Source organism: Gastrolobium bilobum, unplaced genomic scaffold (assembly GCF_033153095.1).
Source record: "Gastrolobium bilobum isolate Gb01-03AN ecotype WA unplaced genomic scaffold, APGP_CSIRO_Gbil_v1 utg12961, whole genome shotgun sequence".
Classification (NCBI taxonomy): domain Eukaryota; kingdom Viridiplantae; phylum Streptophyta; class Magnoliopsida; order Fabales; family Fabaceae; genus Gastrolobium; species Gastrolobium bilobum.
In genome coordinates, this window is record NW_026899644.1 from 26,815 (window position 1) to 45,402 (window position 18,588).

The 18,588-nt window shown below is 38.4% G+C and overlaps 1 protein-coding gene across 1 annotated transcript; it reads left to right on the plus strand.

Moving 5' to 3' along the window:
* The first annotated feature begins 9,933 nt into the window (after positions 1 to 9,933).
* On the plus strand, positions 9,934 to 18,197 carry LOC133292178 (uncharacterized). Its single transcript, XM_061490555.1, has 3 exons — positions 9,934 to 10,563; positions 16,475 to 17,218; positions 18,064 to 18,197. The coding sequence occupies exons 1-3, from the start codon at positions 9,934 to 9,936 to the stop codon at positions 18,166 to 18,168; spliced, it is 1,479 nt and encodes a 492-aa protein (XP_061346539.1). The 3' UTR covers positions 18,169 to 18,197.
* Positions 18,198 to 18,588: the final 391 nt, after the last annotated feature.

An 18,588-nucleotide genomic window follows, 5' to 3' on the forward strand; every position in this document is an offset into this window, starting at 1 on the left:
ATGTGGATTCTAATATTTAGTTGAATATCATTTAGGGATTGTTAATTATCGTAATTAGTAATTAGATTTTGCAATTAAATTTAATATTTTTTAATTAGTAGCATTTGTTAATAAAAAAAGTATAGGATCAAAATTTAATTATTTTTTATCATATAAATTAGTAGAATAAGTAAATTTTACGATTTAAAATTATTGTAATTAGTAATTTGGGTAGTATTTTTTTAATATTGTTGTGATTATTAGTATTTATTAATAAACAAATTATAGGATAAGAGACATTGTTAATGTTAATTACAATAACTAGTTTAATATTATTTAGGGATTGTTAATTATCGTAATTTGTAATTACCTTTTGTATCTATATTTAATTTATCAGTAGCGTTAATAAAATATTATAGGATAAAAATGTAAATTTTTTATTATAGGTTCATGGCATCCCCACCTGATTCACTACAAGGTTCACCGCCCATGAGGACCATGCTCCCACACCTCCCTGATCCCCCGACTCTCCTCGTAGGTTGATTACACCCGGGCCTATTGACCCGTCTCTCCTGACATTACAAGATAAGCACATATCCACATACGTGTGGAATGGTGCGCCAGATCGACGACTTAATGTGAGGATGGCGGCCACACACGATCCTATGCACATTCCTCAGGAGATTCATCCATACTTGAGGCAGGCGGGTTTCTTCCACGTTGCGCGGCTGCGCAACCATGACGTGAGTATATATTGTTTTGTTGAATTGTGTTCACAAGTTTTTGTAATAATACTTTTTTTGATACATCACATGTATTTATTGTTCCAGATTGACCATGCGCTTATTTCTGCTCTCATTGAGCGTTGGCGCCCTGAGACACAAGCGTTTCATATGGCCCACAGTGAGATGACCATTACTTTGGAGGATGTTCATCATCTATTGGGCTTGCCGACAGATGGTCATGTTGTTTCTGCTAGGGCTGGACAGCATAATTGGCGATAGCTGATTCGTGGATATCTTGGGATTGAGCCGGCAGCAGTGTGAGATTTAAGTGGTGGGTGGTTGAGTCTCCGTTGTTTGCATGAGGAATTTGGTGTCTATGCTGGGCATAATGCCACTGAGCAACAGCGCATTATGTATACACGCGCCCTGATCATGCGTGTGTTGGGGGGGTTGCTGTTCGTAGATACCGCCTCAAGTTATGTGCCTGTATGATTTTTATTATTTCTTGATGATTTTCAGCGCACAGGCACTTTTAGCTGGGGTTTTGCGGTACTTGCTTATCTATATCGTGAGTTGGCTAGAGCGACAGACATAGCTCGCTCAGAGATGGGTGGATGTGTATTGCTTCTACAGCTTTGGGCGTGGACGCGCTTACGCCGAGTCGCCCCTCCTCTTCCCGATGTGGTTGACCAAGAGGCCATATACGGTCACAGGTATGATAACTTATTGATTATAGTTATGTGGTATGTTTGTCATAAAGGGGTTACTAATAATTTTTTTTTAATTACGCAGGTTTAATGTATATGATAGACGGTAGCATCATTTCGCCAACTTGGAGAGAGTTCGGTTTCGCCTAGATATTATACGTAGGCATGAGATTGTTTGGTTGCCGTATCGTAATTTTCATGCACACCAGCCGAGTTCTGATCAATCTTGCAGATGGATGGCAGTTTGTCCTCTTATTTATTACCACATCGTGGTGTACCAGCAGCCCGATAGGGTGCTCAGACAGTTTGGGTTTAGGCAGCCTATCCCCGCGCCCCTTATTGACTGCCCGCCTAACATGTCTACTACCACCTTGAGGGGAAAGCCCGATGTGGACTGGACAGTTCGGTTTGCTGCTTATGTTGCCCAGTGGAATGACAGAGATCATCTAGTGGTGGAAAATCTTCATGCACTAGAAGGTGAGGGCCACTTATCTGTGAATAGCAGATATATTCAATGGTATAGGGTAGTGACCCGACGATGGCTGACTAAGAGGGCTGCTGAGGCATCACATGTGGTATGTTATTATGCATATTATTTTTTTAAACATATTTTTTATGTAACCTTAATTCTTGATTTTTATGTGGATTATTTTTTTACAGACCGATCGTGTGGAGACTATATACTACATGGTGCAAGAGCAGTCTCAGAGTGCTTTCTCGATGGAGTCTCTCCGTCATGAGGCAGAGCGGGCATTGAGTGCTGTCCATGAAGGAAATAGGATCACCGAGCCTGGAGAGGACTTGCCTCCACCGAGTGTCTGTCACACACAGCGACCCCCTCACGAGCCACACAGATCCCGACGGGCACGTATTGAGGGACATCCTTTACACCACACTCGGCCCTCAGTCACCGACCGACCTATATTTGTGCCTGTTCTTCCCCAGCGACCACCTGGGTTATTTTTTCCACCAGGCTTTCCTTCTGGGCCTTCGCAGCCGTACTATTGGCCATCTGGACCTTTTTCGCAGTATTGTCCAGTCTCAGCTTATCCAGCTGCTTCTTCATTCGGAACACATGCACATACAGCCCCTCCCAGTCCCCAGTACCATGGAGAGGCCAGTTCACAGGCAACATTCATGGCCACACCGGCACCCTTGTGGCAGGGAGAGAGCAGCTCCCAGTCGAGTCAGGGCTTAGACGAGTTTGTTGAGGGATACAGGGTCTCACCCTTTCTTGTGACCCCTACACCTACACCTACAGCATATGCCACCAGCATCATGCAGGATGTTGGGGGCAGTTCCATTCCATCCTTTTCACGAGAGAGTCTTGAGCGAGCCTTGATGGAGGACCCCTTGCAGGACGTTATAGAAGGTGAGGTTAGACCAGCTGATCAGCACGGTGGTCTGCGGAGGAACCCTGAGAGAGAGGCCAGATTTAGATGTAACCTCTCCCCATACGATCATGACCCGAGATTCTGCCATGGTGATCATGGACCCCGTTGACATGTTGATTTATGTGTAGCATATTTTGGCTCATGTATGATGGCCATTTAGCTTATTATAGACATTAGACATCATCGCATATATGTTTATTTTATTTTGGGTCATGTACGTTGGACATTTATGTACGTATTTATGGTTAGGTTATTTTGGATGATGTACGGTGGACATTAGGCAACCGTATTTATGGTTATGTTATTTTGGATGTTGTTATTGTCGTATATATAGTTAGGTTTATGGCATACTAATTGATGTTGTGTAAACATGTCGGCTTACTATTATATTATCGATTAAAACATTTACCCTTATTTTGCAACCAAAGGATGACTTAGATTCGTGAAGTTACTAATTTATATAATAATAAACCTGCAAAGTTACATAGTATTTTAAACCGTGAATGCAACAGAAATTATGTCTGATCAGTAGGTTGGCGTCTTGGACAATTACGCTTATTGTGGCCCACAACTCGACAATAACCACATCGCGTATGAATAGTTGACCCTTCACGTACGTCCATCCCGTTTTGTATACGACTGCTTTTAGGCCTTCCTTTCTTACGCCGCATCAACACATTTGGAATCACAATTGGTCCCTGACTCTGTGGGATAAAATCCTCATTGCCAATTGGGTACCATTGCCCTGCGTATACCTGACATTGATATGCGGCACTGTAAGCTGGATCAATATATTGCATTGGATCGTGATTTGTGGATGTGCATGCTGCTATAACATGACTACATGGGTATCTAAAAGCAGTAAATTCACCGCATTGACATGTTCGATCAGGTAATGAAACCGACCATTTCTTTCCACCACGATGAGTTCTTTGATTGTACGATTCTTGCACTTCAAATCGTGTCTTCTGAGGGTCATAAACTGTTACCCAGTGTGTTGCGGCATCTTGCTGATTTATCTCATACGCTTGCCAAAAGACTTTTGTGAAACGATTACCCCTGGTCATTTCATCACGTGCCTCTTGGCCGTGTGTCACAAAATATTCCACCAATCGGGCATATGTGAGCTGCACCAATGCCGTGATAGGAAGGTTTCTTCCGCCCTTAAGGACTTTATTAACACACTCTGACAAGTTTGTAGTCATGTGACCAAACCTTCTACCACTTTCATCGTATGTAATACTCCATTTCTCTTTAGGAATACGATCTATCCAAGCAGCTATTTGAGGTCATGCTTCTTTAAATTTTTCCAAACCAGCGTCAAAATCTAACCGGCTAGTTGTATAACCTGCATATAGTAAGCATGGCATAAGTGTATGACATATCTGAACACCAAATAAAAGACATTACAAGAATTGTAACATGTAAAGTTACCTAACTTCTTTAGTTGCTTCTTTAACATAACGTTCTTGAACTTATGGTTGAAATTACTACCAAGATGTCGTATACAATACACATGGTACGCTTTAGGTGGCTGCCATCCCAGCGCGGCATTGTTGACGGCAGATATAATGCCCGCATGTCGATCAGATATAAGACAAATGCCTTCTTTTTGTGTCATGTGCATTCGTATTAGGGCTAGAAACTACGTCCAGTCTTCAAGATTCTCCCCTTTTACCACGGCAAATGCAATGGGTAAAACGTAATTGTTTCCATCAATTGTAGTTGCTATTAATAGGGTCCCCCGATATTTACCATATAAGTGCGTGCCATCGATTTGGATCACAGGTTTGCAATAATTGAAGGCATCGGCACACTGTTTGAAAGTCCAAAAAACCCTGTCAAACACCTTTCGAGATTGATCCAACCGGTTGTCAATAAAATGATCATTAAGATCCAGCTTATATACAACCCCAGGTGAAAATTTCAACTTGTAGTCCAACAACCTTGGCAGAAAACCATATGATTCATCCCAATCCCCATAAATTTTGACAATTGCTTTTTGCTTTGCCTTCCAAGCCTTCCTGTATGATATATGAAATCCATGATTTGTTGCTATCCTTTCTTGGATGAGAGAAATTTTCACATTTGGCTCTTCCCTTATCATTTCTGCATTTTGGATGTACAATTAGTTTATGATAACTTAGTTATATAATATCGCAGATTATAATAGATATACATACCTAGAATCATTGAACATATGAAATTTGAATCCAGCTGCTTGTGGTCTTGAGAAAGAGTCTGGTTAACACAGTTATGTTCGTTAACCCACTTGCCGATAATCCATTCCGTCCCTCCCTTTTTAACGTGTGCCTTCACCCTCCACGGACAACTGTTGTTGTGATTTTCGCAAACCATGATTAATCTTTTCGTATCACTTTTACATACAATTGCGGTGTGGTGCTGCCCCATACAAAATTGTTTGATCGTCATCTGAACATTGTGCTTGTTGTCAAACACCTGGTCTTTATACAGTTCATGACCCATCTGCCAGTTAGGTACTTGTGCTCCACCTATTTCTGGCAACTCCTGATCTGGGTGAGCCCAGTTAATACGCCTATAATGACTTATTTGAGACCAAAATGGTGTCTGTCCTTCACCTGTATCAGCAGTGCATTAATAATGTATACAAATTAACATGAAGTATGTATAAGCACAATTTTTTTTATATTTACTAACCTGCCACTCTGGGCTCGTGCGTTCCAACAATGCCAAGAGAAGGAACCGCATAACACACAGCGGTGGACGGACATGAATCAAAATCTCCATTCACGTCGGTGTCCGAAGAGTCACTGCCCGGGACTAACCCTTCGTCCACCTCTTCGTTGGAACTGTCAGTACGCCATGCCGGATCATACATATCGTGAGCAACATCATATTCAGCACACATTGGTTCGGGAAGGGGCGGTTCGGGTGACACATTTCTGTCTTCGGGACTCACAACTGGATCCATGTTAATGTCAATAACGTTAATTGAAGGGAGAGAATATTGCGAACTCATAACCGGCTCCATATTAATGTCGATAGAGTGAGTGGAAGGGAGAAAATGTTGACTGCTACACTATCCACCGGAGTCTACTTCCGCATATAGTTCAATAAATGTGGAGTGTGAATGATTTCGAAATGCATCTACCACTAAAGCAACATCTTCATCCTCAACGATCTCTACAGGAACCCAACTTTCAGGTCCAGAGGCACATCTAGCAGTCAACCGAGATAAAACTTGGCCTCGTTGTAATCTCAGCTTCTGATATATTGTCTTCTTTAGTTCATTAAAACTACACCGCGAGCTCATACGAAATATTTTTGTTTCTCCTTCGAAAACTTGGCCATTTGGACCCAAATATTTTCTCCCATTGTAATATAACAAAGCAATTACTGAATCATTACCGTCACTCATTTTCTAACTAATAACATAAAATAACATAAAATTACAAGAGAAAATAAATGATTATAGAATCTAACCTTCGCAATTTTGGCGCACCCTTTTTTACTTCTTCTGGTTACTGGATGTTTCATGTTTTGCTACTATTTATAAAAGAACCAAACTTGGTAGGCCGCTCAGCTAGAATAAGGGGTGATGACACGTGTATGGAAAGTACGACCAAACCAGCTAGGCAGACCAGGCGATTCAGGGGGTGCTGACACGTGTCTGAAGGTACACCAAATCTAGCTTGGTTGATCAGCGTGAATGGTGGTATGGTGACACGTGGCCTGCTTTACTGAACTTACAACCAATACAGCTATACTGACCAGCGCGAATGGTACGAGGGTGGCACGTGTCTTGCTTTTCAGAGTGTGCAGACTGGTTGATTGACAAACCATTCCAGCTTGTCAGACCAGCGAGAATGGGTCTCCATGGTTGAACGCCACGTGTCATCTTTTAATCTCGCTTGGTCGTGTAGTGGGATTGAGCGTGGCATTTTGGAAAAATCAAAATAGAGCGTGGCATACCATTAATTTATTATTCAAAACGTGTTACTTTGGTCAAAGTCTTGTGACATGTAACGCTGCTATGGCTACGTGGTGGACGAGAGCATTTTTCCCTTGCACCCAATAATGGGTATTGCTCCCATTTAAAATAAATTCAAAATGAAATATTTATATTATGAATAAATTATGATCATGTGTTTTGAGGAATATATAAATAAAATATTATAGTTATTTCTTTTTCTTAGATAACATATCAGCGTTTAGGAGTGTTCATCATCCAAACAGATTCAAACCGTGGTGACCAAACAAAAAATCGATAACCGAATTAACTGAAATAAAAAAAAAACCTCAAATTTTAATTGGATTAGATCGATTTTTGGTTTGGTCGGTAAAAACCGATCCAATATATTAATTTCCCTCTACCTACTTAACAGCTCATTTGTAGGATGAAAATTTAGATTACTTCGCATCTGAGACAATCACATTGTAAATTTTTATTTTTATTTTTGAGATAGAAAATTGGTAATACAACTTTTTGTTGTCCTATATTGAAAATTAGATTATTGTTTACTGATGTTTCTAGATTGCACAGTAATCATTATATAAACTTTACAAAGTCAATACATACAGAAGATATATTATTTGCATAATAATCATCATAGAAATTTTAGACTTTTCAAAAAAGTGATTTAATCCAAACTTAATAAAATTGGATTTAATCGAATTTAAAAAAAAATCCAAACCGAATGGATGATTACATGATCAATCTGAATAGATTGGATAAAATAATTTTTACTTTCAAAATCGATTTAATCTAGACCGCAAATATCTCTATCAACGTTGATGCCTTGTTTTTATCGAATGGATGCACTTAATAATAGATGCAAAGCACTTAAAATATTTTCGTGGCGGAGCATTGCAGCTCCTATAGCCGCAATATATAAAGCTCAGAGTCTGGTGAATAGTGGTCGAAATCGAGGCCGAATCGTAGAGGACAGCTCACTGATATAGTAATTCATGTTGGCATTCATGGAGTGAGGTAATAGGTTCAACTGTTTTGGATAATATTCAAATACCCTAGCCATTTTTAATTTTTCAAAAAACAAAATTTTAGACTTTCAGGAAAAAAATTGGGTTGACCCGACCCAACTTGGCCCAAATCAAGAGGAGATGGGCATATCCACCCAACTTGGCCCAAATCAAGAGTGTGTGAGAATGTAGGAAGCCTGGAAATGGAAGATAACATTGCAAGTCTATTACCCGACCTTCCCCTGTGGTTATTTTCGATTTGGGCTTTCATGTGGCTATTGGTGCTTGGCATGGAACTGCCCTTACTGGATTATAGTTCAGGATAAAACAAAAAAGAAAAGATGTACCAAGATTTAAATAATCACTTCAAATAAGCTTGCCGACGGATTATTAAGAATCACCTTTGGTCAAGATGCAGGCAGCCAGCTGTAAAGCTTAAACTAGTACAACTAATTCAACTTTTTCAACTTTTTATCATATCAGAATTTGTTGGCTTTTGGCTTTTGCAACGTCACATGTATTAGGTGGGATTTGGTTGAGGAGAATTTTTTTGAATACTAGAAAAATGTAATTATTAGAGAAATGGTTGGAAAATGAGTTTGATAGGAAAATGTAAACAAAGTTGTTTGGTTGACCGAAATATTACTAGGAAAATTTATTTAAATTTGCAAAATCTATGTTTGGGAGAAACTTCGCACCTGTTTTTTCACTTCTCCAGTTATCTCAAAATACCACATCTCAAGTGGTATTCTGTAACAGTGAATTTCATCCAAAAATCAACACAAAAGTCATTTCTCCATCTATCCTATTTGACTAGTATTTTTTTTGAAAACCTGAATCAAACGTGATATTTTCCAATATCCACTTACATTTTTCCATCAATTCCAAAATAAATTTTCTACCAAACACTACCTTAAGAACTCTTAGCACCAATTAATATTGCTTAGTAGGACAAATAATGGAGCACTAGTTGTGCTTTATCATCATAATTTTATATGTGGAAAAAATGTGTATAATTTTAAAGAATGTAAAGTTCTGTTATTTTAAGTGTGAGAAAGAGTTAGATAAAACGAAAGAGAGAGAGTCATAAAAAAATAAAGGTATGGATATCACCTCTTTGTGAGAATAAAATGATATAAGTTGTGCTATTTAAAAGGATAAAAAAATTCCCCTTTATATATTGGCATAAAATAAGTGAACTTGTTTAAGAAAGTATGTGTATTGGGAATTTTTTAATATGATTCAGGACTACTAGGGGTGTTTATCAACCGATCCAAACCGATTCAAACCGTGGTGATCGAATCGAAAAATCAATAACCGAAAATCGAAAAATTGATAACCGAAAAAAAAAACCAAGTTTTAATTGGATTGGATCGGTTTCAAATGGGTTGATGAAAACCGATCCAGTATATTAATTTTTCTCTACCTACTTGAGCTTTTCCCCAATCATAGCCCAAAAAATTCTAAACCCAAGACCTGTTAATCCACAACTACACCCAAGAAAAAACCTAATCACATCTCATCAGCAAAATTTTATCTGTCTAGAGCTTCATATCTCGTTGCCAAAAAAAAAAACTATATTATCGTTTACTGATGCTTTTGTATTTCAAAAAAAAATTACAAAGCCAATATATATAAAATATGTTATTGCACAAAAATCATGAAACAAATTTTAGGATTTTCAAAAAACCGAAAATCGATCCAATCCAAATCGATAAAAATTGGATTGGATCGGATTGAATTTAAAAAAAAAAATCCAAACTGAATAGATGATTAAATGATCAAACCGAATGTATTGGATCAGATAATTTTTTTTTCAAAATAAATCCAATCTAAACCGCGAACACTCCTGAAGACCACCATGATCCTTTCATTCACAAATTGACATGTGCACTAATTTTTTTTTTCTCCTTCTCTCTCCTGTCTTCTCAGTCTTTTCTCTCTTTCTCTCTCACCCCCACCAATTTTTCCCTGGGCCGGAGCACACAAAACCAGCTCTGTGTATAGATAATTGCGGTCAGCATACCTCTCTTTCAAGAGAAGTTATCTAATTTTGAGGCCTTGTCAGTGTCTACTAAAATAGGCGAGTTCCTTTGTTGAGATATCAGAAATTTCACTAAACCTGCAAATCTCTTTCTTCTTTTTCTGTGATTTTATATTTGTGCTATGGCTTCCAAGCAAGAAACAATAATCCCCTTGAAACTGTGGGTGGACAAAGAAAGAAAGCTTGTAGTTATGGCTGAAGCAAGTGGAGACTTTGTAGATGTTCTCTTTAGTTTTTTGACCCTTCCATTGGGAACAATCATTAGACTTGTGTCCAAGAACCAACCTCATCAACCAGTAGAGATTGGTTGCCTCAACAATCTGTATCAGAGTGTGGAAGATTTCAGTACTGATGTTTTCTGGAACCATATCTGCAAGAAAATGCTGCTTTCTCCGGCCAACCCTTGTGAAGCCCTTTGTAAGAGACTAAAGTTAAATGTAGATGATACAGATACTAAGTATTACATGTGTAGCAGCTGTCTAGAGGACAATGATTGGTTGCTGAGTACTTTTGGTCTGACAAGTTGTTCATGTGGGAAATTGATGGACAAAGAAATGAAGTTAGTGGTAGAATCCAATGAAGAGACTCATGAGAATGGTGTTTTTGTTAAAGAGAAAACCATGTTCTTGATCTTTGATGATTTGAGGGTGCTCAAAAGTTCTCCTGGAAACACAGTACAACAACTCCTCCAACTTGGGTACAGAGACTTCAATAAGATGACAGAAATGTCTCTAAAAGTTGGTATGAAAGAGGTAATATGCTTTTTTTTGTTCATTTAACATGGTACTTGTACGTAGAGTTGCACTTAAAAGCTTTTGTATGAACTTAAATAGGGGTAATATACAGTAGTTGTGAAATCTTGCTAATAAAGTACTAAAATTTTAGTGGATTAAAATGATTATTTTGTGATCGAAAGTTCACATTGAATTCAAAACATTTTTACGACTTGTACTTATCACTTATATCATAAATCAAAATTAAAACTAAACTAAATGACAAATATGATAAATGAAGATAAATCTTTTATGGAATTCTTGAAATAATTTAAAAGTCTGTTCGATTAACGCATATTCCTATGAATGTATGTTATCATTCTCAAAATGCTCCTAATATACAAACTATTATTTAAATATTATTCTTTCCAATATATAAAAAAATGGAATAAAAATATAAAAAATAAGATTATAATCATTTGTATCGTAATATTTATTTATACAAATTTGGCATATTAATCTAACTGTCGAACATAATACACATTTCTACTATATATATTGTTATGGACTTGAGTGAGGTCCACATCTATAGAAAGTCCAAATAATACAAGCCCAAAGGTAAGCATTATAAATGGGAGCTAAAGACCACAAGTATGACTGATCTCTCTCTAACCCTATTTTATGCAACCACACAGCGCACACACACACACACCCCCTTTGGCTAAGGTCGTCGTATAAGTGCGTAGTGATTCGCTGCTCTCAAGATACCTAATTTATAGGTATCTAGAGAGAAAGCACTAGATCCAACATCAACTATCTAACCTACGGTTAGACATCTCTGCCTCAGGTAGAACATTGGCGCCGTCTGTGGGAACACTTTCCCTACGATCACGTGTTTAAAAAGCCACCGATCAAAATGGTGAGGGTGACGAGAAGTGGTTACCGACAACCCTCAAGGTCGAATTCCAGACACCAGCCAATTCCTCCGATCAGGGAGGATCCTTCAGGACAGCAAGTCCTTCAGGATCACCAACAGCTAAACACCAATGTTGTGCACATTAGCGATGTGCACTCTGATTCAGCATCAACTCCAGCCAGCAATTAATCCAAATGCTCCATATGTAGAGGGGCTACAACCAATGGAGGAACAGATTGCAGATGCCGCGCAGATGCCAAATGATGTAGCCAACGATCCGCTGGTGACAGATCTGGATGTCTCCGCGGTGCTTCGGAGAATGGAGGAGATGGAGAGAAGGCATGAGCTCCAAAGGCAAGAAGGTGCTAGGCAAATTCGAGAGTTGGAAACTCGGCTATGACGAGTCTCCAACTCGGATCCTGCACGAGCTATAACGCAGGTCATGGCCGACCTAAGGATCACGAATCCCCAGCAGAACAACAATGATCGAACCCAGAGTCAAGCGAGAAGTGCTGATGGCCGACCTCAAAGGGGTATTACTAACCCGGTTCGTAATCAAGAACCTCGGTATCAAGGAAGTCGAGATGGAGGAAGAGGTATAACGAGGTAGATAGAAAACCCCCAGCCCCTAGGTGACGGGCATCTATTCAGGAACCCAGATGACGTGTCTGGGGTTTACAGGAGAAAGTACAACAGGGGGCAATATAATGATAGTCCCTTCGTGGACGAGATTGTTGATGCACCATTCCCAGAAAATCTAAATTTGTCAGAGCTCCTCAAGTACGACGGAACGCAAGATCCCCAAGTACACTTGGATGCCTTCGACACAGCTATGTACATCAAGGGGATAGAAGAACCTTTGATCACGCGACTTTTTGCGACTATGTTGACAAGAGCGGCTCAAACATGGTTTTCATCATTACCAGCGGGGTCCATTAGATCTTTTGAAGAATTTGGTGGAAGATTCTTGCTGAATTGTGCCACTAGCAAAAAACAACCAAAGTCAGAATTTGCGCTGGGGAAAATAAGACAGCAACCTGGTGAAACCTTGCAAAAATATTTGGATCGTTTTAAAATGGCAGCCTTGCAGGTTTTAGGATTATCTGAAAACGTACATCTGCACTTGGTAATAGCAGGGTTGCATGGCACCTCTAGGTTGGCCAAGTCTATACACAAAGACCCGGTTCGAACGCTGGTAGAGTTCACAGCGCGGTCAAAGAAGTATCTGGAGCTTGAACAGATGGAGATTGAGAATATGGATCAGAAGCACCATCCTAACCAAATAGAGAAACCCGGAAATCGAAGGCAAAATGAATTCCGAGGTAAAAGATAAGACGAAAGAATTCCAGCAATGGGAAGATTCGAGAAGTACGCACCCTTAAATTCATCCAGGTCACAAATCTGGAGAGAAGTGGCCTCCACTGAGATGAAGAAGGTAGATGACCTCGGCCTTTGCTGAACCAAGCCTAGATCAATCTCGGTATTGTGCATTTCATGATGGGCTTGGGCACACTACAGATGAATGCTGGGATCTGAGGGATGCGATTGAAAAATATATCAGGGACGGAAAGCTGCGTCAGTATTTAATAAGGACTCAAGGATGGAGGAACAACAGGAAAAGAAGGGGCCGACCTATGAGTCCGCCAAAAGAAAAGAGATTCAAAGAAGAAAGCCGGGGTAAGAAGCCGGCTAGAGAAGAGGATGAATTTGTGGAGCCAGAGTTTGAATGCAATGTAATTGGCGGGGCTTTTGGCGGGGGAGGCGATACTACAAATGCCAGAAGAAAATATTTACGAGAGGTGCTTTCGATTCGGGAGCGACCTAAGTTCAAAGAAGCCAAACCAGAGCCGCCACTGCTATATTTTACTAGAGAAGAATTGGAAGATGTGATTCCAGGACATGTTGACGGATTGATCATTACGGGAACGCTAGTCAACTGCAAAGTCAAGAAGATATTTGTGGACAATGGCAGTTGTGCCGACATAATTCTATGGCAGGCGTTCAAAAAGATGAACCTAGATGAAGAAGACTTGAAGCCCTGCAACACCGCCTTGATTGCATTCAACGTCCGTAATACCATCCTTAAAATTTTAGGAACCAAAGAGGCATACAAATCTGAAAAGGTAAGGTTCATTGTAGCCGAATTCCCTTCGAAATATAATGTGATATTGGGAAGACCAACCATCCACAGTTGGGATATGTTGGTTTCCACCAAACATCAGAAAATTAAGATGATTGGTAAGCAAAACACGGTAATCACCATCGCCGGAGACCAGAAGGAGTCTCGAGACTGTTATTTCAAATCAGTTAGAGTGGTGGACAGTGATCCCAAACCTTCAGCCGAGATAAAAAAGACCAGCAGTTAGGTCGGCCCGAGCCAGAAGGAGAAAACTTCAGTTAACATGGTGGAATTAGACATGAGGGATGATACTCAGATGCCTAGGCTTGAACTCGACGGAGAGTTAGAAGAAGTAACCATCGGAGAGCAAGGACAAACTGCAAAGATCGACAAAGGGTTGACGGACGAGGTAAAAGGTCAACTTACCACATGTTTAAGAAACAGCAAGGACGTCTTTGCTTGGAAGTCCTCATAAATTCTTGGGGTAAACCCTGTTTTCTGTTGTCATAAGCTAGCAGTGTATCCAGGATCTAAGCCGGTAGCTCAGAAGAAAAGAAAGCTTAGCCCAGAACGTCGACAGGTGTTAGAGGATCATGTGAAGGAATTGTTGGAAGCAGGTTTCATCCGGGAAATATAATATACAACTTGGCTATCCAATGTGGTAATGGTTAAAAAGTCAAATGGAAAGTGGAGAGTATGCACAGATTACACCGACTTGAATAAGGTATACCCTAAGGATGCGTACCCTATGCCTAACATAGACCAGCTGGTTGATAGCTCATCCGGGTTCCAGATGCTGTCCTTCATAGATGCTTATTCGGGGTATAATCAAATCCCACTACATCTGGAAGACCAAGAAAAAACAGCTGAAGTCGAAAAGATTAAAACCCGCGAAGCCAAAGGGCAGGGGTATGAAAGTAATTTGATGGTTGACAAGACAATTGAGGGACATTTTTGTAGTGGAAATTAATGTAAAACGGCGTGGGAGGAGTAATGCCACACGTCGCACTCGTTGAAGAGGGCCACATGGAAAATAATCATTATGTGGAAGGAGAATCGTTTCTCAGGAAGAAGAATCGTTTCTTAGGAAAGAGGAATTGTTTTTTGAAAGAGAAAGCCGTACCACACCGCAGGTAAGGCATCTCGGATAGAGCTATATCCAGGGTAACCTGAAGAACCTCGTCCATCTCCTCCAGTCAAGCTAAGAGAAGCCGAAGTTCGAATCAAAGCAGAAATAGTGACAAGGCCGAGATAGGCCAGTATCCGAGATGAAACGTAGACGTCAAAAGGACATAACTCGGACATCCCGGCATCCAGAATACTTAGTCTACCGGGCTGGGGGGGCAACTGTTATGGACCTGAGTGAGGCCCACATCCATAGAAAGCCCAAATAATACAAGCCCAAAGGTAAGCACTATAAAAGGGAGCTAAAGACCACATGTATGATTGATCTCTCTAACCCTAATTTATGCAACCACACAGCTCACACACACACACCCTTTGGCTAAGGCCTTCATATAAGTGTGTAGTGATTGGCTGCCCCCAAAATACCTAATTCATAGGTATCTAGATAGAAAGCACTAGATCCAACATCAACTATCTAACTTACAGTTACACATCTCGGCCTCAGACAAAACATATATATATATATATATATATAAAACAATGGAATCCAAATGGGACATCATCAAAGCACATCCTAACAGGGGAGAAATAACAAAACCTGACGTGCAATCTGTCTTACAAAATTACAACATTCTTCCAATAGGGGAGAAATAACAAAACAACGAATCTGACTAGCCTACTAGGAGACTAAACCTGACAAAAGTATTGACTAATTCTGATCCTCGGAAAAATGATTAAATATATTTAGTTCATCACTTAGCAACGGGAGAATGTAGATTGTGGAATGGAACATTAGAGTTGCATTGAGTAGTTATTTTTGTACTTTTGCACAGGAAGATTGATTTCCAAGTTGTGAGAATACAATATACCCAAACTCATTCGTGAGAATGAAATTAGACCAAAAGATGGACCTATCATTTTCTTTGGAAATTATTGGAAATAAGATTTTAAAACTTGAAAAAACCTAGGAATACTTCTCTCCCACGTTTAGATTCCTAGAAATAATTTAAAAAACACTAACTTGAAACAAACACTCCCTTAAGTACCTTGTAAAGTTGTGATGAGCAGAATTGTATGTAATTAAGATGCAATTTTTCAATACCATCTAAATGAAGATATTTATCAAATATCATCATAATCAATATAAATGTTATAAAAGCCTTTAAACAAAGCAAACTATTTAACTATTAAAACTTCACCTATTTATATGCATTCTTCCGTTAGACAAAAAGACATTGATAATACCACTATTTTTTTTTTCCTTTTTTCGTTATTATTGCTTTTACAATTAACCTTTTTAGAATTTTTCAATGATATTGCTTCATTATTATTTCTACAACTAATAACCTTGTTATTCCCATTTGATACTTTTTAATGATGTTGCTTTATTATAATTTTCACAACTAATCATTTTGTCGTCATCATTTGATATTTTTCAATGATATTTTTTTTAATTTGGACTCTTTTTCCTTCATAATTATTTTTACAACTCATCACTTTATCACTATAATTTGATGTTTTTGAATAATATCACATCAAACATTTACATAATTAAAAAAAGACAATCAATTATTTGATTATATTGTCAACTTAATTCTTACTCACCGTAAATTTTTCTTCTTTCTTTAATTTATTTTATTACATTTTTTGGATGTTGTAATAATTATGTTAAAATTAAATATTAAAGGAGCAATTCCCTTTTAATGTTTGACGGAGGTGTGAAAATTTCCTTATTTAATGAATTATAACTTTTTAGGCTTATACCTTAAGTTGGTTAATTTCTTTTGTAGATTTCTAGTATAGTAAAACAAGCATTGACCTCCAAATCTCCTCTAAGTGATGTATTCTTGGCAAATGGAGAATCTAAGCCAATGTACTCTTTCTCACCACATGCTATAACTGGCCCTCGACGTTTTGGTAACTTTCGATATTCTGTAGACCTCAAGATTACAGTTTGCAAATCCGAGAACAAGATTATGTTTGCTGAAGCTGAGGAAGACTTTGTTGATTTTCTATTCAGCTTCCTCACAATACCTGTTGGATCTATTCTGAGACTTACATATGCCAAATTATCTTTGGGATGCATGGATAACTTGTATACAAGTGTGAAGGATCTTAATTCGTCATGGTTCATAGGTTCATCGGGCACTTCCTTACTGAATATGCGGGTTGCTCCTCAATATGGTTGTAAGAGGCAGCTACTATCTCTTTCAGAAGAAGACACTCCTAGTTATTGGTATGGTTATGGTACAGGAGTAATGAAAACTAATACGGGCTCTGTCCAAGATGGAACCATTTCAAAGGAAATGCATAAGGTACAATATCCACAAGCCATGAAACTTTTTGATCCGAGATCTCCCGATGGAAGAAGAGATCCTGCGGTAGGATTTGTGAGGAGACCGTCACTGTTTGTTGTGTTGGATGATCTTAAGGTGACACCATTGACAACTACTTCTAGCATTTCGTTTTTGCAAAAGCTGAATGTGCCGTTGGATGATTTGGAGGAGCACGTGGTAGAAATTGGAGCACAGGAGGTATTAATCTAACCATGACGATTTGTTCTTTCTTGCTGCACAATATTGGCTATTTGACCTTTTTACTTTTTTTAATTTTAAAATTACCATTTTGTCCCGTCCTAAAACTATACATAAATTTGTTCCTGTTACACCGTTGACCAAGTCATATACTCGAATATATACTTTTTACTCGAGTAAATCAAGTGTCATGAGTTTATACTCAAGTATATAACCCATATACTAGAGTATTTGTTGTTTCACGCAATATATTCAAGTATATGGGCATGTACTTGAGTATATTGCGCAAAAATTTTGTACTGGAATTTTTTCAACGCATAGTTCTCGAAGTGGAATTAAATAAAAAGCACTTGATTCGAACACCGAAATTAAAAGTTATGGCCGTTCGAAGTTGGAAAATTTCCGTAGAAATTTTTCGTGCAATATATTCAAGTACATATCCATATACTCTCGAGTCTATTATGTGGAACGACAAATACTCGAGTATTTGGATCATATACTCGAGTAAATATTCAAAAAAATTCAGATATTGAACGTTTACTCGAGTCTAGACCCATATACTCGAGTATCATGGATGTTATACTCGAATATATAAATATGTACTCGAGGATATTTCACGTGCACTGGTCAAACATATTTTTGTTAAAAAGGAGACAATGGTCAAATAACAGCACAATATTGGTATAAGAAAATTTGATTCTTATGAATGCCTTTACGTATGCATAGCGTTAGTTCTGGTCAAATAACTGGCTATGGTGACCTTTGTACAATATTTCTTCCATTTTACCCTCTTAGCCCCTTTACAATTTAGAAGTAAGTGACATTTATTATGTTTACTTGGTCAGGCACTAAACCTGTTAGCGGCTTCTTTGACATCCAAAGCTCCTTTGACAGAGAGCTTATTCTGCCTCCTGAAGAAGCCAAAGGAAGAAATTCAAATTATCCTTTGAATTTTGTCCTATGGGTGATAGCTGATAAGGAGAGGTGTGTGGTAAGTCTACAATGTATTAGTGTTTGAAATATTTGGACGTTGGTTTGTAATTTTACAAGTGTAATTAGGAGAGCACTTTTTCATTGCTTACAAATCAATGAAGTACACTGATAAGAGAACTAAAAAATAAAAAATTATATATATGGGTTTTATAAGAATTATGTTGTAGGAAAAGTGATTGTGTAATGTTATAGAGATTCGTTTTGCGTGCAGTAATTTTCATTTTTTTTTTCTTTTTTCTTCAAAAAGTATGGGCCCACAAAATGTTGTGTGTGTAGAAAAGTTTATTGTGTGTTAAATGACAAATGCAAACCCCTATATATATATATATATATATATATATATATATATATATATATATATATATATAAAAAAAATA